Raw genomic sequence first — 27,060 nt, 5'->3', positions numbered from 1 at the left:
AATCCACCTCCCACCCCCTCCAGAGGTCATCTGTTGGTGCTCAGAAGAGGGGACATAACCTTTCTGGTGCCTCCGGGAGCATCCTGGGAAATGGGAGATGCCCACCCAGCTTCACTGAGTAACCGTCAGCTCCCCTTAAGCACCCAGCCTGGTGATATATGGGTTTCCTAGATTGAGGTGCAAGTAGGAGCCATAAAGTTAATCAGACGTGTAAAGACATAACTAGAGAGCGACAGCCACTTACAATGTCCAGCGGATTGGGCCCTTAATGTGGAGACATTAGACAGGCAAACAAAAGTATCCTGCCAATGCAGACAAGTCTTCTCTTAGTCATTGAAGGTCCTTCAGTTTCAAAACACAAGGGGGAAATCTTGATGTTTCAGCCGCAGCATCTGAGAATCCCTGAATGTTGCCCATGGCAGGAAGCTTGAGGTGCGTCTCATCTAACCCCTCACATTATTGTCAGGGAAGAGGGCACACAGAGAGCAAAGCCTTTTCAAGGTCATTGACTGGATAAGAGGTAGGATTCAAAGCCATGACTTTTAACCCTTGGCTTACATGTTCTCTGTCTTCAGAAATGCACTTTATTGTCTAATGTAATGCATGTTTCTTGTAGAAAGTTAAGAAAGTATGAGGAGTCCAGGTAATTGGTGCTTTAGGAAAGGGGGTAGCAGAAGCTTTATAGAAGGAAATAAAAATTACTCATAATCCTACCACCTGGTGATAATCCCTATGAATATTTCGGTGTGTTTCCTTTCTCATTTTTTTTTTTGTCCAGTGTACGCCATGAAGATATTCAGATGAGCATGTTCCAAACCCAACCTCATATCATGATCACAATTCTATATCCTGGGTTTGGGTTTTTTTTCCCCCACTTAATATAATAAGGAGAGCATTTTCTCATGTGATTTCTCCCACTGCTTCCTTCTTTACTGAAGCATTTCTCAAAGTGTGGCCAGGAATTCACCAGCATCAGGATCGTATAGGGAGTCACTTCAAAATGCACACGCTCTGGACCCACCCCAGTCCCATAGAATCATTGTCTGAATGTTGAACACTCTCCCCAGGTGATCTAGATGGACCATACATTTTGGAAACATACCCCCATGCCGCGGCTCTCAACAGGACTGCATGCTGAAATGCTGGTATCCGGGCGTAACCAGATCCATAGCTGAGAAGTTTTAGAGCTGGGGCCCCAGCCATTGGTATTTTTAAAAAATTCTTTCTGGGTCATTAACATGGGTTGAGGGTTGCCGGCATCTTTCATAACGCACATAGGTCTCTCCTGCCAAGATTGGTAACAACAAACATTCCTTATGGGGTGAAGAAACTGAAATGTTTTATCACCAGGATAAAGACCCATCTGTGACTCATGGTCTTTCATGACGTAATTTGGACTTAACTTCTCGCAAAGTTTTATTTCCAAGTTTATGCTGCTTGGCTGTTGGGGCCCTCCCTGTTGAGGCCCTAGCATTCGGGGCTGCAGAGAGGATGTCCAAAAGGGCGGGCTCCAGGAACCCCCTGCTCATCCTGATCTTTGAGCAGAGAAGGAAGGTCTGCCCATCCCCACTCCACTTCCTTCTCTCTTTATTGGTCTGGACTGAATTCACAAATAACAAGGGTCTCTACGCTGAGAGATGTGAATAATGATCTTCAATCTGTTGTTTTTCCATGCCATTTGCTGCCAGTGGTAGAAGCTAATGAGACGCTCCCTGTACAATGCGTGTTAATGGGGGCTTTTGGAGTTGAGGATCGAATGGTGGAAGGAACGGGCATCTTGGTAGGGATGCTAGAGTGTGGGTTTGCAAGAGGTGGGTGACTCCACACCCTTATTTTCCAAGAGGAGACAAGTAAGCCTCGTAGGTTTCCTGAGCAAAGTACACTGCAGTTTAGAATTGGGTCATTTGTCCCATGCTCTCTTCCTGAGCTGGGTGGGCAAAGCTTGACTTGAGGCAGAAGGCCATGAGGGGACTTCAAGGAAAGCAAAGGTGGTTCACTGACACAGAGAATGAGATTCTAGCTCAGGCTGAGTGACCCAAGTGACTCTGTGCCTTGGGACCCCCATTGATAGAGTGAGAAGAACAAAATCTAACCACTTTCTGGCTAGGTCAGTCCGTGAAGGAGAAAACAGGTGAGAACAAAGGTGTGTGCCAGAAAAAGAGAGAAAAAGAAAATATATATCACTGTGCAGTTTCCATCCCCTGCCTCCATTAGGTTACCTCGTTGTCTCATAATTCTATGGCATTGAAAGGCAACCTGAAATTCATCTGCTCCAGATGACTTCAAACTGTTTCTTTAAACAGTGGAACGAACTTTCCAAAGGAAATCTAATTCAACAGCTCAAACAAATGAAAGAGATAAATGCAGACATGCTCTGGATGAAATGGGGTTTTTTGGTTCCTCAGAATCACTCCTACCATACCACTATAGTGGGTGGCCCCAAAATGGTCTCTGAAGAACCCCTGGGGTGCCATAAAGCACATGACAACCACCAATTTAGCCCAACAACCTTCCCTTTTACAGATGAAGAAACTGAAGCCCAGAGAGGCAAAATTCAGGGCTAAAATCCAGATTTCTCAACCCTATGTTGAGGATTCTTTGGGGGAACAAGATGATGGCACAGCTGTTGGGTGTCTTGTCCCGACCTCTGAGAAGTCAGAGGCAGATGAGATAGAAGCAGCTGGGGTGACTGCACGTGTGCAACTTGGTTCCTACCAGTGATGGAGTGTCCCTTGGTGTGGGCAAGGCAGGGGAATCGAGCAGGGTGGAGATTGGACTGTTCAAGAAGGTCCCCATGGCTCTGCTTGGCAGTAGTGGCAGCGAGGTCTGATTAAGAACAGGAACTATAGCTGAAACTAACACAGCATTGTAAAGCAACTATATTCCAATAAAAATTAATTTAAAAAAAAAAAAGAAGAAGAAGAACAGGCACTCGAGAGCCAGACTGCCTGGGTCTGAGTCCAGGCTTTCTCCACCTCCCCGCTGTGTGACTTGGGTACCTCACTTAACCTCTCTGTGCTTCACTTTTCTCATTTGGAAAATGGGGACAAGAATAGTCTTTAGTTTATAGTGCTGCTGGAAGGATTCATTAAGAAAATTCATGTGGAGTGCTTATCTCTGTGCCTGGCACATTGAAATTGCTCAGCAGACACTGGCTGCTGGTGTTCTGAGACTGAGGACTGGGTGCTCCTGGTTTGTGCTGCCTCCCATCATCCTATAAAAGCAATTTCTAGGGGAAATGCGGGGAGGGTTGGGGTAGAGGAAGAGGAGGAGGAGGAAGAGAAGAGCGTGCTGCCTTTGGTTCTGCACATCCTGCCTCTCGAAGCAGCTCTGTCCGATCTGGGTCACAGCAGGCACTAGAGCCTACAGGCTGCTTTGGGCTCCTCCTTGGGCTCCTCTGTTGAATGGAACACAGAGGGAGAAGCTGCTGTTTATAACACAGCGAGTAGTGTGCTTTGAGGGGATGGCAGGAGCGAGGAGGGCCTGTGGGGAGAGTCAGCATCAGGTAGCGGCCAGCAGGTCTGCCAAGGACTTTCTGGAGCCTGTGATACCCAAGTCCCATCAGAAGTGGTTCTCATGCCTGTGGTGTCCACAGCTGAGAGCCAGTGCGTGGAGGGGTGGGCAGGGTCCGGCTCCATCTGGGTCCACTGGCTGTGGCTGGAACAGGAACCATAACGTTCTGTTTGAGGAAAAAGCAAAGAGGTGACTTCAGGCTGGTGGGAAGGGTCAAAAACAACCCACCTGAGATCGAAGCAGGATGCCCCCACAGGTGTAGCCTTGCTATTCAGAGTGTACCCTTGGGCCAGTAGCATCGTGTGGAATCACTTGGGAGTTTTCTAGGAATGTAGCACCTCAGGCCTCACCCCAGACATGATGCTTCAGAATCTGTTTTAACAAGATGTCAGTGTGACTTGTGTGCACATTAAGTTTGAGAAGTGCCAGTGTAATACACATGATACCTGGCTTCCAGTTTTAGCTCTGTTACTTCCTAGCTGTGTGACCTTGGACAAGTAATTTAACTTCCTTGTGCCTCACTTGCCTTAGTTGTAAAATGGCTTCTTAATAGTGCCTGTCTCTTAGGGTTGGGTGCCAAAGCACTTCATACCATGCCAGGCCCATAATAGACACTATGTAAGTATAAGCTGCTATTGTATGTCACTTGACATTCAACTCAGCTTGCTTTTGCTGGATACAAATTTGGGAAGTGGCCTGCCTTCGTTCATTCATTCATTGGTTCGACCATCATGTGTGAGCACTCACTGTGGACCCCAGGTACTGTTCTGTTCCTGAGGACACAGCAGGGAACAGGACAGACAAGATCCCCGGCCCAGGGGAGCTCAGAGTCTAGGAAGGCAGCCAGGTAGGGACTCACAATTAACTAATTACTTAATGTAGACAATTCCACAGTTACTTACAAATGTGACAAGTGCTATGCAGAAGGGTTGCCAAAAAAGTAAATAAAATGGATGCTTAGAGAAGGCTTCTAAGAGGAGGTGATATTTTAACTGGAAAATGAAGGATAAGGAGAATCTAGGCAGGAAAAGTGTGTGTGTGTGTGTGTGTGTGTGTGTGTGTGTGTGTGTGAGAGAGAGAGAGAGAGAAAGAGGGAGATCACAAATATGTGTAATGAGGGAAGGCTGCATTCCAGGCACAAGGACCAGAATGTGCAAAAGTGCTGAGGCAATTAGGAGAACTAGAACTCCAAGAAGGCCAGTGTAACCAGAGCAGTGGTTCTTAAACTTTTGTCAAAATCCCCTGGAAGGCTTGTATAAACAGATTGCTGCCACGCCCCCGGAGTCTCTGATTAGGGTTGTTGTGGAGTGGGGCCCAAGAATATGTGCCTTTTTCTGGGGAGGGGTCCAGCAGTCATTATCAGATACTCAAGAATCTATGACTCAAAGAAGGTTAAGACCATCAGCCAGATAATTAGGGAGAAGCTGGTGGTCCCTGGTCCTATAAGGTCCGTATAACCCTGACTGTGCTTCCAGGCGCCTGGTGGACCGTCTGGAGAACATGAGGAAGAACGTGGCTGGGGACGGGGTGAACTGCTGCATACTGTGTGGAGAACAGCTGGGAATGCTGGGCTCTGCCTGTGTAGTGTGTGAAGACTGTAAGAAGGTACCATTGCCCTCCCCTTCCCTGCTTCCCCGCTCATCACATGCCATGGGGGCTAGGCCTGGGCTCCAGCCTTTGGGGGCCTTGGGTCTTGGGGATGGAGCTTGGATCGGGAAAGGTAGTTGCCAGAATATGATTCCTTCTGGGATGCTCCCATGCCCAGCTGTATTCCGAGGTAACCCTGATCCTGTTTCCTCCCCTAGAAGTCACTCTGACCCTTGTCTCCTTGGAGCTCATCAGCTCCATCCAGGATGAACTTGGGAGACTGAAGTAGGACATGAACCATGGTTGAGCCTGCAAGTATCCTGGCTGTGGCTTAGCAAGTTATAGGTCAGGCTAAAGAGCATGCTGGGGGAATTCCCTGGCGGTCCAGTGGTTAAGACTCCGTGCTTCCACTGCAGGGGGCACGGGTTCGATCCCTGGTCGGGGAACTAAGATCCTGCATGCCGCACAGTGTAGCCAAAAAAAAAAAGCATGCTGGGCTTGTGTCTACATGGAAGACACATGTGTACATGGAAGCCCTACCCAGCATTCTCTATCCTGGGGTACAGTTCAAGCCACTTAGAAAGCATTCACTCTTGAAGGGGAGTCTCCCTGTGCTGTCTCCACCCTGCACCCTCTCCTCAAGCCGTCTGAACTTGACAATTCCAGGACAGAAATACAACTGTCCTTGGGTCTGTCTGATTCCCAGGAAAGGAATTCAGGGGAGTGACCCAGCTGGAGACATCCATAATGTCACTTGGCATCTCCTACTTGGGGTCCCATTTAGCATTTAGAATGGAATATTGGGGAAAGGTTATCTACTCCAAAAAACTTGCCTTCTGTAGTCAACTAGATAGTGAGAATTCTGTGACCTATTTGTTTTGACTTCCAGAAAACTCAGCCAAAAGTATAATGTTCCATCATATAGTCATGGCATTTACTCAGATAACGTCTTTCTCCATAAGGAGTTGAACCTGTAGTCATAGTCTAGGGTGTCTCAGATTCATTTGGGAAGGAAGGAAGAAATAAAGTAATAAAACGGATATACAGTCTCTCATGATTAAAAAATCATGTCAGTGATCTCCCTTGTATGGATGATGAAAACTCCAACCCCACAGGGACTCTTGGAGAATTCCTTCATCCCGTGCTTGGGAATGACTCCAGTTCTTGTTATCAGAAATCAAGACTCAGATTGGAACTTTATTCTAACTGGCCTTGGAAGGGACATGAGGAAAGGAGAGTTCTATCTCTTTATATCCACCAAGGGAGAATAGGGCTTCATTGCCACCATTCCCAGCCACTTCTCCTGATCACCGGCAGCTCCAAGCCTGGCACATCTGAGTGTGCACTGGGCTATGTTTTGTCCCCAGAATGTCTGCACCAAGTGTGGGGTGGAGACTTCCAACAACCGCCCACACCCTGTGTGGCTCTGCAAAATCTGCATCGAGCAGAGAGAGGTGAGTGGATTGGTCCCATTCAGCTCCTGGAGCATCCTCCCTTCTTTGTACGGTTCCCCCTTCCTTGCTATAACCAGGGGAGTAAGGTGGCAGTTGGGGGGCTGGGGAACCTGTTCAGGCACATGTCTTAAGGGGTTGGTATAAGAGGAACCAGCTCAGCTGTGAACACTGGCAGGACACAGTATTTGAATGAATTTCTTTTCTCATCTCTCGCTTGTGTGACTTTTCCTTCTCTCCCTCCCTGCTCTCCTCTTATTCATTGCCCTCTGACGTCCATTATTCCCTACTCCCCATTTCTCATCTTCTGGGTCTTCCCCTACTGCCACCGTCTCTTTCTCTTTCCCTCTACTTCACTTCACATCTCACACTTTCCCTCATTTTCTTTTCTTTCCCTATACAGATCTTCCTCAGCTTACAATGGGGTTGCGTCCCGATAAACCCATTGTTAAGTGGGAAATGCATTTAATACACCTAACCTAGTGAACGTCAGAGCCTAGCCTACCTTAAGTATGCCCAGAGCACTTACATTAGCCGACAGCTGGGCAAAATCATCTAAGACAAAGCCCATTTTACAATAAGTGTGGAGTATCTCCTGTAATTTATTGAATACTGTACTGAAGGTTAAAAAAAAAAAGAATAGCTGCATGGGTACAGAATCATCGTCAGTGTATCAGTTGTTTCCCATCGTGATCGTGTGGCTGACTGGGAGCTGTGGCTCCCTGCCCTGCCCCTGATCAACATCACGAGACAGTACCCGATCGAGTATTGCTAGCCCAGGAAAAGATCAAAATTCAAAATTTGAAAAGGACTTCCATGGCAGTCCAGTGGTTAAGACTCTGAGCTTCCACTGCAGGGGGCGCGGGTTCGATCCCTGGTGAGGGAACTAAGATCCTGCATACTGCATGGTGTGGCAAAAAAAAAAAAAAAAAATCAAAATTTGAAGTATGGTTTTTACTGAATGCATATCGATTTTGCAACACTGTAAATTCAAAAATATCATAAGAGGGCTTCCCTGGTGGCGCAGTGGTTGAGAGTCTGCCTGCCGATGCAGGGGACACGGGTTCGTGGCCCGGTCCGGGAAGATCCCACATGCCGTGGAGTGGCTGGGCCCGTGAGCCATGGCCGCTGAGCCTACGCGTCTGGAGCCTGTGCTCCGCAACAGGAGAGGCCATAACAGTGAGAGGCCCGCGTACCGCAAAAAAAAAAAAAAAAAAAAAAAAAATCATAAGAAAACCATTGTAAGTCGAGGGCCATCTGTACTCTCCTCCTCAGAGCTCTTTTTCCCCTTTCATCCTTATCTCCTCTGCCTTTTCTTCTTTCTCTCTTTGCCTCTCACCCTTCACACTTCTTCCTTTGCACTGTCTTCACTCTATCTCTGTTTTTTTCTCTCATGGAATCTTTCTCTTACCTAGGCTTGCTTTTTATTACCCACTTTGTCCCAATTAACTCCCTTCGCCTTTTCCCAATTTCTTCATCACTCATCTTCTGCTGCAGATTCCTGCCTTGGAGACTGTTCCAAGGACCATATTTCCCTCAATATCAGCCAGGGTCCTGGGAGAACAGATGGCACAATCCATCAGGATTATCAAGGAGGCTTTGATAAAGGTGCTGTTTGCAAAGGTCTGGGCAGGGATAAGGAAGATGAGCGAGGCGCCGGTGAAGCACACAGCAGCAGCAATAGCAGGGTTGCTGATACCACTCCTGAGACTGAAGGAGTGGAGGAGGGAGCAGTTCCCAGACTGGACACTGGGTATCAACCAGCAGGAGTGTAGCCACTGCCTGCCTAGCAAGGAGGGAGCCAAGGGACTCAATACCCTGACCTCACTATCTTCTTTCTGCCGATCCCCCACTGATGCTCTCCTTGACCAGATCCACCTGGAAGGTAGAGATCAAGAAAGTCGAGTTACTGTAGTCCTTACTGGTCAGCTTCCTGGGGCACAGAGAAGGGTGAAAAAAGATGTAGAACCAATCTGAAGGGGCAACAGAAGATGTCCAACACACTGCCCCAGGTGGAACGCTAATCCACAAGGCAGGGAAGAAGGCCAGAGGTCTTGGGGAGGATGTACGTGGATCATCCTCTTTACAGCAGCCAGTGTAGTAGGGAGCACAGCACATTTAAGAGGTGGGAGACTTGGTGTCCCGTCCACTCCCTGGCTATGTAACCTTATACCTGTTCATAACCTTTCTGATATTCAACTGTTCCCATCAAGAGGTTGGTTATTCTCTATTGAGTGTTCAGGGATATTGTGTGAATCAAATAAGAATTGTGAAAGACTGTGTAGTGGTGAGAAAATGCACTGCCTATTGTGTCAGTGCTCTGTGAGCAGGGAGAAAAGTGAAAAATTGGCTCTCGTGAAGGCAGGAGCAATAGTGCTTGGCTGTCATGTCTTCCTGTTCTACCTCTCCTCCCCCAGGTGTGGAAGCGCTCTGGAGCATGGTTCTTCAAGGGCTTCCCCAAACAGGTCCTCCCACAGCCTATGCCCATAAAGAAGACCAAGCCCCAGCAGCCAGCCAGTGAGCCTGCTGCCCCTGAGCAGCCCACCCCTGAGTCCAAACACCCTGCCCGGGCTCCAACTCGAGGTAGGAAAATACAGCTTCTCCTTTCAGAACCAAGGACAGGTCTTGGCTAACTGGTCTACCTGGAGGGTGCCCTGACATCATGTCTGTTTCTACCCAGTTGGTGGACAGCCAGCCTCTGTGCTTGGGTCTAGGTCCCCTATGTCTGCTTCACAGCTCATCACAAACCTTTGTGAAAAAGGTAGTTCAGGGAACTCTCCAGCAATGCCAGGCTGCCAAAAGACTTTGTTGTCATCCCTGATGGAGTATTTAGAGGTATAACAGAGGTGGAAATCAAAATTAGGAACTGAGAAAGACTCCCAACATCAAAATACACGCTGGAGTCTAGGGGGCGGGGGAAAGGGGGCTTGCTGAGAAGGCCTTCTTTGCTCCTGATATTTCTTCTATCAGTCATCAGCAAATCTGAAATTGGACTAATTAAAAATGAAAGATGAATAGCAAGAAATTAGTAAAAGAAAATTACCATACTCTGGATATTACCACTATTATCTAAGTATTATTATTAATTATTAAAATGATGGTAAAAAAGGGAGAGACAAAGCAATAAAAAGAAAAAATATGACCCCAATGAAAACACATTTTAATATAATAAGGCCACTAAGACTGACCAGATAAAGCCCTTGCAGTACTTTCAATTAACTAAGTGATAAAATCTGGTCTGAATGACAGTTCTAGAGTTGAGCGCAGTCAGTGCTTCTAAAAGGAAGGTTATAGTTGAAGGTCTCAAAAATTGAAGTGCCCAACTATAACTTCTCAAGGTGCCCGATACAGTGTCTGGCAGTCAAAAGACACTCAACAAATACTTTCATCCTAGCAAGCCATCAGCAATTTCTGCTCCTTGCAGAGACTCACCAAATTGTCAATATATACTGCATCCCTGAGAAACCCCAGGTTTCCACCTCTAGAACATCTTTCTTCCTGGTTAAACATTACTCCCTCTAGGCTGAGAAGACTGCATAGCTTTACTGTCAAGATCTTGAACATGGGAGCCCAGGAAGACCTGAGTTTGAATTCCACCTCTGCCACTTACAAATCATGTGAGCTTGGATGAGTGACCTAACCTCTCTAAAACTCTTTCCTCATCTGTAAAATGAGATTAATAACTCACTGGGTTATTTTGAAGATTAAATGAGATGCTACAGGCATACCTCATTTTATTACACTTTGCTTTTGCACTTCATAGTCATTGCAGTTTTTTATAAACTGAAGGTTTGTGGCAACCCTGCATCAAGCAAGTCTGTCAGTGCCATTTTTCCTGCTCACTTTGTCTCTCTATGTCACATTTTGGTAATTCTCACAGTATTTCAAACTCTTTCATTATTATTATATTTGTTATGGTGATCTGTGATCGGTGATCTTCAATGTTACTATTGTAATTGTTTTGGCATTTTTTTCACAATAAAATATTTTAAATTAAGGTATGTGCATTTTTAAGACATAATGCTGTTTCACACTTAATAGACTACAGTATAGTGTAAACATAACTTTTATATGCAGTGGGAAAAAATTCATGTGACTCACTTTTTTTGTGATACTTGCTTTATGGCAGTGGTTTGGAACTGAACCTACAGTATCTCCAAGGTATGCCTGTACATGTACAGTACTTTGCAGAGTGCAGCACTTAGTAAATGTTGGCCAATAGTACATAATATTAATCACCTATACACAGACACGTACACTTACACACATAAATGGTATGAATTAGCTTATTATATAAACTCTAGACAAAACAAATGACTCTGAAAATATTCACCTCATTGGAAAGAAGTAACATCACCTGCATTGCATAGCAACTCTTAAACAATTATTGGCAATAACATCTAGTGCTGGTGAATACGTGGAGAAATGATGGTATAAACTGTTGGTAGGACTATAAGTCACCTCCAGCCTCTTGAGAAGTAATATGGCAGATGTTATTAAACTTTGGAGTGTATATACTATTTGATCCAACAGTCCCTCTCTGGGAATATATTTCACAGCAAGAAAAGTACCCATATAAAAGACATATGTGTAATCATATTTATTGCATCATTGTTTATGGTAGCAAAAATACTGGAAAAAACTAAGCGTTCATTAACGGGGTAATTGTTGAATAGATTATGGTATATCCACACCATGGTGTATTAAGCATCTTTTAAAATTGAATGATGTAGGGACTTCCCTGGTGGTCCAGTGGTAAAGAATCTGCCTTCCAATGCAGGGATCGCAGGTTCGATCCCTGGTAGGGGAACTAAGATCCCACGTGCCATGGGGCAACTAAGCCTGTACGCCACAACTACTGAGCCCGCGTGCCTCAATGAGAGAGCCCGTGTGCCACAAACTACAGAACCCATGCGCCCTGGAGCCTGCACGCCACAACTAGAGAGAGAAAACCCACACGTCGCAACTAGAGAGAAGCCCGCATGCTGCAACGAAAGATCCCGCGTACTGCAACTAAGACCTGATGCAGCCAAAAACAAAATAAAGAAAATAAATTAAGTAGATAAATATTTTTTAAAAATTGAATGATGTATATTGTAGATTTGGAATTATGCCCATGATATGAGCTTTCAATATTCTCTTAATGAACAGTTACGGAACACCTAGTGAGTTCCAGGCTCTGTTCTATGCCCCAGGGAATCAATGAATGGAACAGATAAAATCCATGCTCTCGCGCAATTAAAATTCTAGTGGGGGAAACAGATGCTCAACAAACAGCAAATGCAAATACAACATAATATCAGGTAGTGATAAGTGCCAGGAAGAAAAACGAAACAGGTAGAGGGGATAGAGGCTTCATGTTGGACAGAATGGCCAGAGAAGGGCTGTCTGAGAGATGATATTTGGGGAGAAACCTGACCAAGGTGATAAAGAGGGCTCATAGAATCTTCGGAAATACTGTGTGCAAAGGGTTTGAGGTTGGAGCATGCTTGGTAAGTTCTGGGGACATTCAAATTAAGTGAACAAAGCACATTCTAGAAACTACGTAGCCCATGATCCCAATTTGTTTGCAATGGAAATAATGTGAAATTTGTAGGTAGGCTCTATATCAAAGGGGAAGTTAGGAAAGGAAACTTTTAATTTTTTTTAAAAAGTTCTTGGGAATGGTGGATGGGCCCTTTTGTGAGTTCCTTAAGTGTCAGCTCTCCAGAAAACATCAAATATTGGGGGTTTGCCAAAAAGTTCATTTGGGTTTTTCCATAGGATGTTACAGAAAAACCCAGGTGAACATTTTGGCCAACCCAATACATACTCCTCATCAATCTTCTCTCTCTCCAGGTGACTCTGATGACAGGAGGGGCCCAGGTCAGAAGACAGGTGGGTTCTGCCGACTCTGTCTTCTACTTTTGAGCCAGGAGTCCTTTTCCCCATTTCTCCATTCAATTCATGCTTTTCCTTTCAGGCCCTGACCTGGCCTCTGCTCCTGGGCGAGGAAACTATGGGCCTCCTGTGCGCAGGGCCTCCGAGGCACGAATGAGCTCGTCTAGCCAGGACTCAGAGAGCTGGGACCAGAGCCACGGCGGAGCTGCTGGTGACTCCAGCCAGAGCCCAGCAGGTGAGAGAGATGGACAAATCCAGACAGGCTTCCTGGATGAGGAGAATCAAAAGGAATGGGGAGAACCGTGGTTTTTTTCATTTATTCATTGGTGCTTGGTAGGCATTCAATGAACACTTGTTGAATGAGTGAGTTGAGTGAGTGAGTGGATGGATGGATGAATGGATAGATGGATGGATGAACAAGGACCCAAATGAACAAGCAAACGGAAGTGCTAATTAATGCAGGACCCTGGGACAAGAATTTGTAAGCCCCAGCCAGAGGTGGCAAAGCACTTTCTGTCATAATCATTCAGGCATCTCTCCAGTGAAAAATATCTGGATTCAGGAAAGGTGGGATCCAGCCCAGTGAGGTGAGAGAAGACACGGTATTCTTCTAGGAATGTCATACCTTCTCAGTACCAGGAACTGCTGTGTATATCATCCCCATTTGATCCCCCAGCAGCTCTGCAGGAGGCAGTAGCATCTGATAGTCTCAGGTAGACTCTGGAGACCAAATGCCTGAGTTCAAACACTGGCTCAGCTACTAACCAGCCAAGAGACGTTAGGTGAGCTCCTTAACCCCTCTGTGCCGCAGTTTCCCCATTTGTAAAATGGAGCGAATAAAGCACCCACTTCATAGGGTGTAGAGATGAAATAAGTTCTTATGAAAATGTTAATCAAGTGGGTAGAGTTGTTGCCTCCATGAAGCATCTGAAGTTCAGAGAGGGTAAGTGACCAGCCCAAAGACACACAGCTTATAAAAGAAAAATCTGGGATGCAAAGCTAGGTCCATGTGAAGGTAAGAACAGTCTTTCAATAATTATAAAGTAATATCAACATCTGCCAGATGTTGAGTGTTTACTACATGCCAGGCACTGTTCTGAGCACTTGACATGTATCATTGTGTCTCCACCACAACCCTATGAGGTAAGTACTGTTATCCCCATTTGATGGATGAGGAGACTGAGGCCCAAAGAGGATAGGTCATTTGTGCAAGGTCACAGATGTCGGAAGCAACGTCGCAGAGCCTGAGCTTTTCAACATCCATGTTGTTGCAGTGAGTTGCCCAGGGGCATCTGAGTATTGGAAAGAGAGAACACATGGAGGGGAGGAGAAGAGGGTCTGAAAGAGCTGGGAATGTCGGGGGGGCTGCATCCAGTTCACACCCAGAGGACCATGCCTCATGCCGGCTGACCGGTCCCAGGCTTCTTCATGCTTTGTGTGTGAGTGTGTGTGTGTGCGTGTGTGTGTGTGTGCGTGCGATATGACAGGCTCTTTCCTTTCCCCTGCAGGTTTGAGACGGGCCAACTCAATCCAGGCCTCTAGACCCACCCCGGCCTCGATACAGAGTCCAGCGCCCCCCCAGCCTGGGCAGCCAGGTACGTGCCACCCACCCACCCGCCCAGGCTGTCACTCAGCTGTGACCCCAATACCTCCCACCCTTGCTTGCAGAACCCGCTGGGCTTTCTGCAGAGCTGCAGCCACCACCAAACCCTAAACTCTTCGAAGACCTTTAGAATGAATAATACTTCAGGCTGGGAAGCTGGTGGGGGTGGGAGGAAGTGTAGCATCATATCTACATAAATGCAAGAAGTGACAGTGCTTCATCCCTCACTGTCTCCCACCTTCTGACATCATCACTCCAATTTCACAATTTTTACCACATGCACCTATGATCTGCCTTCTTATTAATATTTTCTTCAAGCTGACCTCCTTTAAGAACATAATTGAGAGAAGTTATCATAAACTCTTTCAAGGAAATTTTAAGGACTTCAGACTTTAAGGAAAAGGCAAAGGTTCTCAGACAGATATGTGAGATTCAGGAAGAAATGGTGGGCAAAGAGATTAGTAATGTGAGAACATCTGAACACATATGGCTTGTGTAAAACAATGGAAATAATTCCTAATTGGTGCAGTTAAAAATCTGTTATTTTAAAAGAAACCTATAATAATGGCATAAGTGGGGAACCAGTATTCCATACCAGAAAAAGAGAGTATATTAGTTTGCTAGGGAAGCCATTACAAATATCACAAACTGGGTGGCTTAAAATAACAGAAATGTATTGTCTCACAGTTCTAGAAGCCAGAAGTCCAAAATCAAGGTGTAGCCAGGGTTGGTTCCTTCCATGAACTGTGAGGGAGAATCTGTCCCAGCCTCTCCTCTTGCTTCTGGGGGCCTCGAGCATTCCTTGGCTTGTGGATGTGTCTTCACATCATCTTCCTTCTATGCATGGGTCCCTGTGTGTCCAAATTTCCCCTCTTTATAAGGGCATAGTCATATTGGATTAGGGCTCACCCTAATGACCTCATCTTAACTTGATCACCTGCAAAGATGATCAAATATTCACATTCATAGGGACTGGGGGTTAGGACTTGAACATTTTTTGGAGAACACCATTCGACCTATTGTGGGGGGCTATTGTAAAAATTAACGTACTGAAGATAAAACAGTGCAATGACATTCTCAGTACTCTGGCCTGCTGAAGGTTCGGAGCCCGAGGCCTGTCCTCTTTTGCTCAAAAGGGACACTTACAAAGGTTAGAGAGGTGTTAAAGTAGCACCTAAATGAGACTTTTCCCATGACGGGATCAGTGGAAAGGCAATGGGAACCCAGAATGACTCTCTCACTCTGTAATTGAATGTTATTTCATGCGCCATCCCTGTGGCTCTCCCCTACATCCCAAGCTTCGGAAATGTAGTTATATAGAATCCTCTGGACCAGTAATGACCCCATAATAATGGTGGACTCAAAGCCTGGACTTGCCCGTTACCTTGCAGGCGATTCTTGCTCCATTTGTTTGTCAACCTCATAACAGCCAACAAAACATGAAGAGCAGGTAATACCTGCTCATCCCCACTTCACAGAGGAGGAAGCTGAGGCCCAGGATGGAAGGATTTGGGTTTGAAGCCAGGGCTTTCCAACACCAGAATCCCCCAATGGGACCGTTTCTGCAACCCTGGGTACCTCTGCACATCAGCTGCTGCCCCTGGGCCTGTGTCCACACCTGTGAAATGAGGGGGGCTCAGGGCAAATACCCAAATGATGCCACCTTCTCTATTCCAAACTTCTTTCTCTCTTTGCCCCACTCAGGACCCCCAGGAGGCAGCAGACCCAGTCCCAGGCCAGCAGGACATTTTCCAGATCAGAGACCAGGCAAGTGTTCACCTCCTTCTGTGCCTGCACAGGTGACCACCTCTTCCACTGACAGAGAGAGAGCAGGGGCTGCCAGACATTGGCCCATTCTGCATCCTGAGACCTATCTGATGAGCTCTAAGGGAATTCCCTAATTCTAAAACTCTAGAGAGTCTGTACTAAGATTAGATAGATAGAAAAGGACAATACATACCGTGCTTAAGAGTACAAGCTGCCTGCATTCAAATCACTGCTTCTTTACTTCCCAGCTGTGTGACCCTGGGCAAGTCACTTAACTTCCCAGAGCCTCAGTCTCCTTATCTCTAAAAGGAGAATAATCCAAGGACCTACCTCACAGAGTTGCTGGGAGGATTAAGTAACCCAATACGTGGAACACCTTAGCACGTGGCCTGCAATGTATGAAGACCACACCGAGTGACAGTGATTATTACACATGATATATGTGCAGCAGCACCAATCACTACAGCAGATGCATTGCTTTCCAGTGCACCAGCTACTGCGCTAAGTGCCGTGCACAGACTAGAAAATTTTTTAAACAATAGCTAATACTATCTGAGCACCTTCAGGTCTTAAAATTCCCATTTTACAGGTGAGAAAACTGAGGCCCAGAGATAAGTAATCTTGCTCCAGCTGAGATTCAAATCCAGGCTGTCTGGCTTCAGAGCCCATACCAGTGAGGGCTCTCGGTGAGGTCTGTTTTGCTCATGGAACTTGTTATAAAACATAGATTCCAAGGCCCTACCACAGGGCCTGCAGATTCTAGATGGAGCCTGGGAACCTGCATTTTTGCAAGCCTTCCTTGGATGGCTTTGACAAAGGCAACATTCTCAGAACTGGTGAACGGCACGATGTGGCCCCCCTGTCCACTGGAAGTGACAGTCCCCCATTGCAGGGCAGTGGGTGATTCTGGCACAAAGCTCGCCAAGCACCTGGTCCACAGTAGGTGCCCATCACTCGTGGTAATGCTGCAGCACAGGGACTCAGCTGCCTCTTTCCCACCCTCTCCCCATCTCCCCTGCAGAGGTGGCTCCGAGTGACCCCGCCTATACAGGGGCCACCGCCCCACCGCGAGAGGAGAGAGCCGGGGGAGTTGGGGGCTATTCGGCAGTTGGAGCCAGGGAGGACCGAGCGGGCCACCCACTGGGCCCCTGTTCCCAAGCGTCTGCTGCTGCTCCCCAGCCGGCCACGGCCCCGGCCCGCCAGCCTCCACGCCCGGAGGAGGAGGAGGAGGAGGAAGCCAACAGCTATGATTCAGATGAAGCAAGTAGGTGACTCGTAACGGAGGGGTGGCTGGAAAAGTCACTTCAGCACTCGCCCCCAGGGAAATAGGAATGGCTCTAGGGACAGCTCTTTACATCCGCAGCCCCCCAGTATGCCAAACCTAATAAACGTATTTACCAAGTTATAAAAATACAAATTCGTGTTACTGAATTCACAAAGTGACATTGGCTTTCTAAAGTATAAGTGCTATCTATTTTTTTCATTGTTGTAAAAGACACATAACATCAATGTTAACCATTTACATAATTTTTTATATAAATTTATTTATTATTATTTTAATTATTTTTCTTTTTGGCTGTGATGGGTTTTCGTTGCTGTGCGTGGGCTTTCTCTAGTTGTGGTGAGCAGGGGCTACTCTTCGTTGCAGTGTGCGGGCTTCTCATTGCAGTGGCCTCTCTCGTTGCAGAGCACGGGCTCTAGGCACATGGGCTTCAGTAGTTGCAGCACGTGGGCTCAGTAGTTGTGGCTCACAGGCTCTAGAGCACAGGCTCAGTAGTTGTGGCACACGGACTTAGTTGCTCCGTGGCATGTGGGATCTTCCCGGACCAGGGATCAAACCCTTGTCCCCTGCATTGGCAGGCGGATTCTCAACCACTGCGCCACCAGGGAAGTGCTATCTATTTTTTTAATTGTTGTAACAAGACACATAACATCAACGTTAACCATTTACATAATTTTTTAAGAGTGCAATTCAACTATATTCACAAAGTTCTATTTGGTGGTTCCATAGAACTATCATATGACTCAGCAATTCCACTCCTAGGTATATATATAGATAGATATCTATTTTAATCGTTTCCCGGACTCTTTGGTGTGTGTCTTCTAAAAGTCATTTTTTAACCATGACTTTAAAATTTCCGACACTTCCTCTTGCATCCATCCATTCAATGATTTATAACGTGCCTGCTCTATGCCACACATACACGTACACCAGTGGCACTTCTCCTGGGTGTGTCTGGGAGCAGCAGGGGAGAGCTGGGGTGGCCTTTGTGAGCTGCAGGGAAGCATGGATGGGTTGTGTCTGGACCTGATGCATGCTGTGGGGTTGGGGGAACGTTCCAAGAGCTCCTGGTCAGATGGGGAGACTGGACCCACTCAGAAGAAATGGACCAAGGGCTGTAATTGGTGGGTTGGCTTTGGCCCATCGCATCACCTCCCCTCGTTGTAAAAGGGAAAGCAAATACCACCTCCCATGCAGGGCTGAGGGGTCGTAAACTGAGGTACCTGCTGAGAAAGGGCTTCATAAACCAGAAATCATTATTATATAGTGTGAAACGCACATGAGGAATTATTATTATATGACATGCACATCAGAAGTAATAATAGTCAACACTTGTTGAGCCCTTATTTTGTGCCGGGCACTTTTCTAATTGTGTTACGTGCACATGCTCAATTTAATCATCCCAGTGAGCCTGGGAATAGTTGCTTTTCCTATTCTGATTTCACAAATAAGGAGACAGAGGCTCAGAGGTTCAGGGACTTGTCCAAGTTCATATGGCCAGTGAGTGGAGGACTGACAGTCAGTCTCATTGCTGCAGCAGGTCAGAGGCCAGACCTGGAGGAAATATCAGCTGTCTTGTTTCTCGCAGGGGTCATGAGTCTTCAGGCTCAGGGGAAAGGAGTCTGAGGAGCCCACCCCCACCTCGCTGGCTGGGGGCTGTTTCTGCCCTGGAAATGCACCATGTCTATCCCACCTTCCTGGCTTTCCACATGCTGGTCCTTCTGCCTGGAGCAGTGGCCACTGCTCCTTCCATCTGCCTTAAGTGTCTCTTTGCTGACCTGCCAAGCCTAGAAGATCCCTCCCAGCTGGTGTATGTCCCTGTTAGGAGCTGTCCCTAGTGATTTATAACAAGCCTGTCTCTGTATTCAACTCCCTCCCTCCCTCATCTCTATATTTGACAAGTATTTATTGAGCACCTACGAGGTGCCCCCAAACTATTCTAAGTGCTAGGGTTACCATGGCAAATAAAGAAAAAAAAATAACAGACAAGATGGCTGATCTAATGGAACTAATATTCTAGTGGAGAGAAACATACCAATGAGTTCATTTCAAATAAAGACAGAGCACCGTGAAGGAAATAAAATAGGGTGAATGACCATGAGGGTGGCTGCTTTAGATGGAGCAATCAGGGAGGGTTTCTCTGACGAGGTGACATTTAAGCTGTGATGTGGATAATGAGAAGGCACCAGCCATGTGAGGATCTAGAGAGAGAGCATTCCAGACAGAGGCAACAGCAAATGCTGAGACTCATTTATTCCTTCAGCAAGTAAGTGAGCACAAACTGTGTGCCCTGCACTGTGCCCAGTGGGGACATAGCAGTGAACAAGGCAGTCACAGCCTTGCCCTCATGGGACTCTCAACCTAGCAGATGGAAGTCATTAACTAGGCAATTGCACAAATGATTAACTGATCACAGGTGTGCTGAGGGCTCCAAAGAAGAGGAGGGTCTACCAGGATGGGGAGTCCAGAGGGACTGAGTCTTCCTCTCCTCTGTAGGCTCAGTGGCTAGCCCAGGCTGGACACATGGTAAGTGCTCAGGAAATGTTTGTTGAATGAATTAATGTCCTCTTGGTACCTGCCTCTGTCTTCTTCAGCCACCCTGGGTGCCCTGGAGTTCAGCCTTCTCTATGACCAGGACAAGAACTCCCTGCACTGCACCATCATAAAGGCCAAGGTGGGTAAGGGGGCCAAGCTGGGGACCACTCAGGATGTTCTGGCATTTCTAGGGGACTTGGGGAGGGCATGGGTGACCAAGTCTGTCTCCTGCCATTGCCTTGTCTATCTGTGACAGTGACAGTGATGAGAAAAGAGCAGGAACTAGCCACGGCCAGTTCCTCTGCAGGGAGGACTTCCTCCGGGGGAGGTCCCAGAGGGGTTTCACTTAACTGCAGCTGCCTCCCGGGAGTGGAGGAAGCCAAGCTTCAAGGGCAGAGCCAAGATCTGCCCAGCCCCATCCACACCCTCTGGAGGGGATCTCAGGGGTGTCACCTGGGAGCAGTGACAGCCTAACTTGACAGCTGACATGCCACTGAACAGCTCCTTCTATAGACGGGGCTGTCAAGCTGGAGCTACAGACTGAGTCAGGACTTATTGTTACAGATACAAGGACAGTAATCTGGGCTTCTGAGGTTGGGTGGGGGGAGGCAAACCAGATTGGAAGAGCATCTCCATACTACAGGCTCCAGGGGCAGTGAGCCAACTTTACTGCAGCCCGCAAAGAAAGCTGGATGATGCCAATGCCAATCCCAGGAAGTAGTTGACCAGGATCTCCCCCTGCCCCAAGTCTGGTCTATAGAAAATAACAAGCAAGGTTCAGGAACCAGACTTCCTGGGTTCAAATACCAGCTCCGCCCCTCCTAGCTGTGGGATTTGGGGAAGTTAACCTCTCTGTGCCTCAGGGATAATAATAGAGTCTCTCCCATGAGGATGTTGGTGAGTATGACGTGGAAGGTGGCGGAGTGTCCCAGTTTGCACAGAGGGTCCCCAGCTATGCCTGTTGCCTTGATGAAATAATTAAGAACTCTCCTTTCCACTCACAAAATGTCCCAGTTTGGATGATCAATAATGTATGAAATGCTTAACAACTTCTAGCTCAACATACCCAGGTCACTTCTTCAGCAGGCACTTAGATGCATTTACACGTGCCCTCCAATAACACAGTGAGGTAAGGCCCTACATTATCTTATTTCATCTTCATAGGAACCTCTGAGGAAGAGATTATTATTAGCCCCATTGTATAGATGGGAAAACTGAGGCTTAGAAAGTTAAAGCCTGAGGCCACTCAGCTGGTAAGGGATAGAGCTGGATTTGAATCCAGATGTAACCACGTCCAGCTCCAGAAATGGGGGAAAGCCACACCATTACAGCCCCCTTGAGACAGGGGTACAGAAAACTCAACGGCTCAGGGGCTGGGCTGGTAAAGAGATGAGAAACACATGTGAGACATTAGGGAATGGTAGTAACTTTGGTAAACTAAACTGGTGTGAGCAGGACCCAAACAAAGATGTTCAAGTTCAAATTTGAAAAACACAGTGTCTGCCAATTTGTAACCTCCCAATCCAAACAGACATTCCAGACGTGTTTATTAAATACCTACTCTGTACCAGGAACTACCCTAAATGTTGGGGAATATTAGAATGAGCAAGAATAGACTGTGCCCTCATGGAGAAATGGACAAGAAACCATCACTATAGCATCTCCTGAGTCTTGTATACCCTCTGGTGCTTTCTACAAATTATTTCGTCCCATTTAATCTTCACGACAAACCTATGAGGAAGGTTTCATCATCATTCCCATTTTATAGATGGGGAAATTGAGGCACAGAGAGATTAAGGGACTTGCCCAAATCACACAGCCAGGAAGTGGTAGAGCTAGGATTTGAACCAGTGTTGTCCAGCTCAAAAGGCTATGCTCTTACCTTCTAGGCTACCCAGCCAGATTTCCCCCTTGCACCCCACTCTGTGGCCTCTTCTCCCCACCTAGTAGTAGCAAACGTTGTTCATACTGAACTTGTGCCAGGGCCAGAGTTCAGCCTTCACAGGTGAGATCTCATTTAACCCTCCAAGAATCCAATGAAGCAGGGTCTGTGATCAGCCCCACTGAACAGATGAGGAAACTGAAGTCCCCGGAGATCACAGGGCACGATACATGGGACTGGGGATTAGTGCTGTGACAGGAGACAGTGGGAGCCCAGAGGTAAGACACCTGCCTCAGCCAGGGCCTAGGGGGATGGGCAGAGCATATCTGAGCCCCGGGAATTTTGGAACTGCTCATGTTAACAAGCCCAGCTTAACTCCTACCCTGGACAAACTGCTCTCCCCCACAGTGGCTCATTTTAGCCATTTTAGCCATGCCAGCTCTGTGAGGGGGGCCAGGCAGAGATTGTGATCCCCATCATATGGATGGAGAAACTGCGGTCTCAGAAGTGAGTGCAAGGGCCAGGGCCAGAACTCAGGCCTCCTTTCACTGGCCTTTCCTCCTTTCCCACCCATTCTGGGACATGTCCTCCCATCCCAGCAATAACAATCTAGCCTTGATGGAGCACTTCCTGTGTGCCAGGCACTGTGCCAAGCACTTTACAGGTGGGATCACGTTTAAATCTCACCAGCCCGTGAAGCATCCCATTTGACAGGTGAGGAAAATGAGGCTCAGAGAGGTTAAGAAACTTGCCTAAGGTCACACAGCCAGTAAGTGACTTGGCCAGGCTTTAAACCCCGTCTGCCGGATTCCAGTGCTCATTTCAAGATACTGCATTTCTGGGCTTCCCTGGTGGCGCAGTGGTTGAGAGTCCGCCTGTCGATGCAGGGGACACTGGTTCGTGCCCCGGTCCGGGAAGATCCCACATGCCGTGGAGCGGCTGGGCCCGTGAGCCATGGCCACTGAGCCTGCGCGTCCGGAGCCTGTGCTCCACAACGGGAGAGGCCACAACAGTGAGAGGCCCGCGTACCGCAAAAAAAAAAAAAAAAAGATACTGCATTTCCCTTCTCTTTCTTTGGAAGAGGAAGCACTCAGGATGGGGTAATAGCTGTGCCCATTGCCTGTGATAGCTGAGCGCCCAGCCCTCCCCAGGCCCTCACACCATTGCCTTCTTCTCTTACAGGGACTGAAGCCCATGGATTCCAATGGCTTGGCCGATCCCTACGTTAAGCTGCACCTCCTGCCAGGAGCCAGCAAGGTACCATATGGCCTGGGCCTCTTGGCAAGGGGGGCACATGGGCTCTGGAAAGCACCCAAGGTTCCCAGCTCAGAGCCTAAAATAGCCCTCCCCAAGCCCCCTCTTCCCTGATTGGCAAAGTTCTTACAAGGGGTAAGGGATGGGCCAGAGCCATTCTCCTTCAAGAGGCAGGGGCTCTGCTCATTTCTCTAACTCAGAAACCTGGGATCCAGGAGAGAAGCAGATACCCTGATTGTGCCCTTGACCTGCTCAAACACCTTCAGGGCTCCCCAGTGCTGAACATGGTCCACCTCCCCCACCCATTTTGTGCCCCATCCAAACATCTCTCAACAGAAATGACTAACTCTTTCCAGATAACTTGAGAAAAGGTTCTATTATTAAGAGAAAATTTACCCCCATCCCTTCCACCTTTCTGGGAAGGAAAGTGGGATTAATTCTCCTTTCTTTGGATAGACCCACTCAGAGCACATGGCTGGAAATGGAAGTGTGCCTTCTTGGACTTTATTTTTTGCTTTATTGTGTTAATTTGACATGGATGTCCTAAAAACAAGGCTGCCTATATACTTGGTTACATGATCTTAGAAAAATGCCTTTCAAAAATCTCTGCAAGTATCAAATGCCCCATAAGACAAAAAAGGACACCCACACACACACACACACGGGCACACACACGGGCATATACACACTTTATCTCACTCTTTTTTTGTTTGGATCAAGGAAAGACAGTCCCACCTGGCCATGGCCAAACTTCTTGGCCACTACTCCCTCTAACTCCCCAGCGACCTTTGCTTCTCCTTGACCCACTCCTTTGCCCACTTCTAAATCCAAACCTGCTTTGCCAAAGAATCCAATCAGTCATTTACATGTTAGTATGAATTAGATTTCTCACCAGGCCACCAGGTGCATTTCTTTTTTTTTTTTTTTTTTTTTTTTTTTCTTTTTGCGGTATGCGGGCCTCTCACTGTTGTGGCCTCTCCCGTTGCGGAGCACAGGCTCCGGATGCGCAGGCCCAGCGGCCATGGCCCACGGGCCCAGCCGCTCCGCGGCATATGGGATCCTCCCAGACCGGGGCACGAACCCGTATCCCCTGCATCGGCAGGCGGACTCTCAACCACTGCGCCACCAGGGAGGCCCACACCAGGTGCATTTCTAACCTTCTCTCAGAGTAAAATGAAAAATTTTGTCCTCTCTAAGGAATTTCAGGCATGGAGGATGCTATCTGGGGAAACAGAGGGGACCATCCCAATATCCCCAGAAATTATTTCTTCACTGCCTAGGAATGGGAGACTCTCATTTCTGCCTCCCTGGCCTAGAAACAATACTTTTTCTCAAAGAAAAATATCTTTGCTTTCTAATCTTTATAAAGAGTTCAAAGAGGGGGCCCAGTGCCTGGAGGGAGGGCTGGCCCAGTATCCAGTGTTGGTGATGCTCCCTAGAGGATGACCCCACTCCCTGAGAACATGCATTTGGGAGCAACAGAGCCCCTGGACACTCCTGAGGGAAGTGGACTCCTAAGTCACCCACCCATCGCAAATGAGCCCAAGGGATGGAGCTGCAGGGCTGGCTCCCCACTGAGACAGATGTCTGTCTGGGTTCCAGTCCAACAAGCTTCGTACAAAAACCCTGCGGAACACCCGAAATCCCATCTGGAATGAGACTCTGGTCTATCATGGCATCACGGATGAAGACATGCAGAGGAAGACCCTCAGGTGCTTGCCGGGAGGGTGGGCAGAGAGGGGCCTGAGGCTGGGCAGAGAGACTGAGGCATGCGTGGTTCCTGGGGGCAGCGCTTTAAAACATCTCAGAGTAGTTTTTTGTTTCTTTTTTTCTTCTAAAAAGCAATATATATTTCTGATAGACACTTTTGAAAATACAGATAAGTGAAACTGTTAACATCTTGGTGTCTGGACATTTGGGTTTAGCGTGTATCTGTATTTGTGTGTATGTGTTTGTGTGTGTGGGTGTGTGTGTGTGTGTGAAAGTTTTTTTTTTAATAGAGTGTTTTTAAAAGTGTTTATAAAAATGGACCATCCTATTAAGTAATCAGCCAGTTTCACTTAACAATATACTGATGCCACTTCATATTCTTCTACAGGGTATTAAAATGCATTTTAAATTATATAAGTAATAAATGAATACATTGTTCTTGTAAAGAATTATTGAGAAAACAAAGCTGCTTTCAAATGTTAGTCCCCTCCCTCAGCCTGGGTTGCCTTTCTCCTTCTGTGAGTGTGTGTATATTCATTATATACATACATACACTGTACATATATATATACACACACACTGTCATTTACAATATAAGAAATATCATGTTGAATATATCTGGAACGTGCCTTTTTTCTTAACAATAAATCTTGGGGCTGTAGCCATGAGAAGACATGTAGATCTACCTAATATTTAACGGCTTCAGAGTACTCCATAGCATGGGTTTATCACAGATTTTTTAAATGTTTTATTATTAAGTGTTATGAATATACAGAAAAATATAGAATATAATAAAAACAAATGCCCATGAACCCAATACTCAGTCTTCCAAAAATCTTAATATTTGTTGTATTTGCTTCAGCTCTTTTTTGTAAGGAATAAAGCACTACAGATGCAAATTGAAGCTCCTCTTGTATACTTCACCCCCCACTCCCTTCTCTTCTTTCCTCCCCAGGGCGAAACACTATCCTGAATTCTATGGGTATCATTTCCGAGCGTATCCTATGCTTCAGCTACTTAATTATATATCTATAAACAATATATGGTATTGTTGGCATGTCTTAAAATTTTATGTAACTGTTTACCACTTTATCGAGTTCCCTGTGGACAGACATTTAGATAGCTTCTACCTTTTCTCTATTACAAACAAATTTGCAATGAGCATTCTTCATGCTTCCTTGTGTTCATATGAGTATTTCCTTAGGACAGAAACCAAGGAGGGATACTTGCTGGATCACAGAATATGGGGTGTGGGTCTTTTTAATTTTGCAAGGCATACAAACTGGTTTACAAGTGGGCTGTTCCAAGTACATTCCTATCAGCTACAATATTATTTTAAGGAAACATAAACATTTTTATTGCAATGTAATAACATCCATTTAGAAAAGTGCACACAGAAAAAGTGTACAGATGGATGAATTTTCACCAAGTGAACACACTGGGTTAAGAGAACAGAACATTCCCAGACCACAGAAGCCCTCCCCTTGTGCCCCCTTCCAGTGAGGACCTTTTCCCCCAGGGGATTCACTACCCTAACTGCTAACAGGAAAAATTAATTTAGTCTAGTTGTGTACTTCATACAAATGAAATCATACCACATAATTCCTTTATGTCTGTCTTCTTTCAGTTACTAGTATATTTGTGATACTCATCCAAGTTGTTGTGGGTCATTGCTATTTAGTATTCAATTGTGTGACTATAACACGATATTATCTATTCATTCTACCGTTAATTGGCATTTGGTTGGTTTTCTGTTTGGGGCTATTACAAATAGTGCTGCTGGGAACATTCTAGTAGCTATTTCTTGCATACATTTCTGTTGTGTATGCACCTGGGAGTGTAATGGCTGAGCCATGGTGTATGTATATGTTTAGCTTTATTAGAAACTGCCAGTTTTCCATAGTGATTGCACCAATTTACACTCCTACCAGCAATGTCTGGGAGTTCCAGTTGCTTCACATCCTCATCAACACTTTTCCATTTTGGCCACTCTGGCGGGTGTGTAATGGTGTCGCATTGTGGTTTTGCATTTCCCTGATGAGCAATTACAACATTATTTTCAATGCGTACTGTTACATTTTTAGGGTTACTTCATAATTTTCTTAAGAAGTCCCCCCATGATAGAATACTTATGTTATTTCTGCTTTTTCACAACTATAAACAAAACTGTGGTAAAGGTCTTTGTAGTTACGTATTTTTTCACTTATGTCTTCAAGGTAAATTCCTAGAAGTGGCGTTACTAGGTCAAAAATAGTGATTATTCGTGAGTCTTTGGAGACATATTGTCCTGCAGGAAGGATGGTTGTGTTTACACCCCCACCGGCTGAATGGAGACAATTTCTTTCTCCAGTTGTGTACAGTGTGGGGCTCAGCAGGAGGGTGTTCTGACCCTTCAGAACTTTGAACCTTGTTCAACAAATGTTCATGGACAAGAAGCAAGGTGTTGTTAGTTCCTGTCTGTCCCCCATGGGGGGACAAGTCCTTTCTTCATCTTAGTATATGTCAGGATGAATTATCATGCCTCGATTGGTCCTTTGGGCCTCCCGAGGGACCTTTCTCATGACCTGCCCCTTTTTGTGCCTCTGGTCTACTCAAT

The 27,060-nt window shown here is 46.5% G+C and overlaps 1 protein-coding gene across 4 annotated transcripts in view; it reads left to right on the top strand.

Annotated features, from left to right (window-relative positions):
- Positions 1–27,060, top strand: part of RPH3A (rabphilin 3A) — a 301,610-nt gene that overhangs the window by 263,299 nt on the left and 11,251 nt on the right. For 3 of the 4 annotated variants that reach the window (XM_082641651.1, XM_082641649.1, XM_082641650.1), the window contains 11 exons: positions 4,989–5,118; positions 6,468–6,554; positions 8,969–9,134; positions 12,390–12,428; positions 12,514–12,666; positions 13,940–14,026; positions 15,739–15,801; positions 16,823–17,065; positions 19,678–19,757; positions 22,683–22,757; positions 24,357–24,466. In XM_082641651.1, coding sequence (XP_082497777.1) covers positions 4,989–5,118; positions 6,468–6,554; positions 8,969–9,134; positions 12,390–12,428; positions 12,514–12,666; positions 13,940–14,026; positions 15,739–15,801; positions 16,823–17,065; positions 19,678–19,757; positions 22,683–22,757; positions 24,357–24,466 — 1,233 coding nt within the window. The remainder of the gene's footprint in view (positions 1–4,988; positions 5,119–6,467; positions 6,555–8,968; positions 9,135–12,389; positions 12,429–12,513; positions 12,667–13,939; positions 14,027–15,738; positions 15,802–16,822; positions 17,066–19,677; positions 19,758–22,682; positions 22,758–24,356; positions 24,467–27,060) is intronic. The other variant, XM_082641652.1, reaches the window with a different exon arrangement.

The sequence above is a fragment of the Mesoplodon mirus genome (assembly GCF_964341445.2).
Source record: "Mesoplodon mirus genome assembly, chromosome: 13".
Lineage (NCBI taxonomy): Eukaryota > Metazoa > Chordata > Mammalia > Artiodactyla > Ziphiidae > Mesoplodon > Mesoplodon mirus.
The sequence above is the reverse complement of the archived record's forward strand: the minus strand, read 5'-3'. Positions and strand labels throughout refer to the sequence as shown.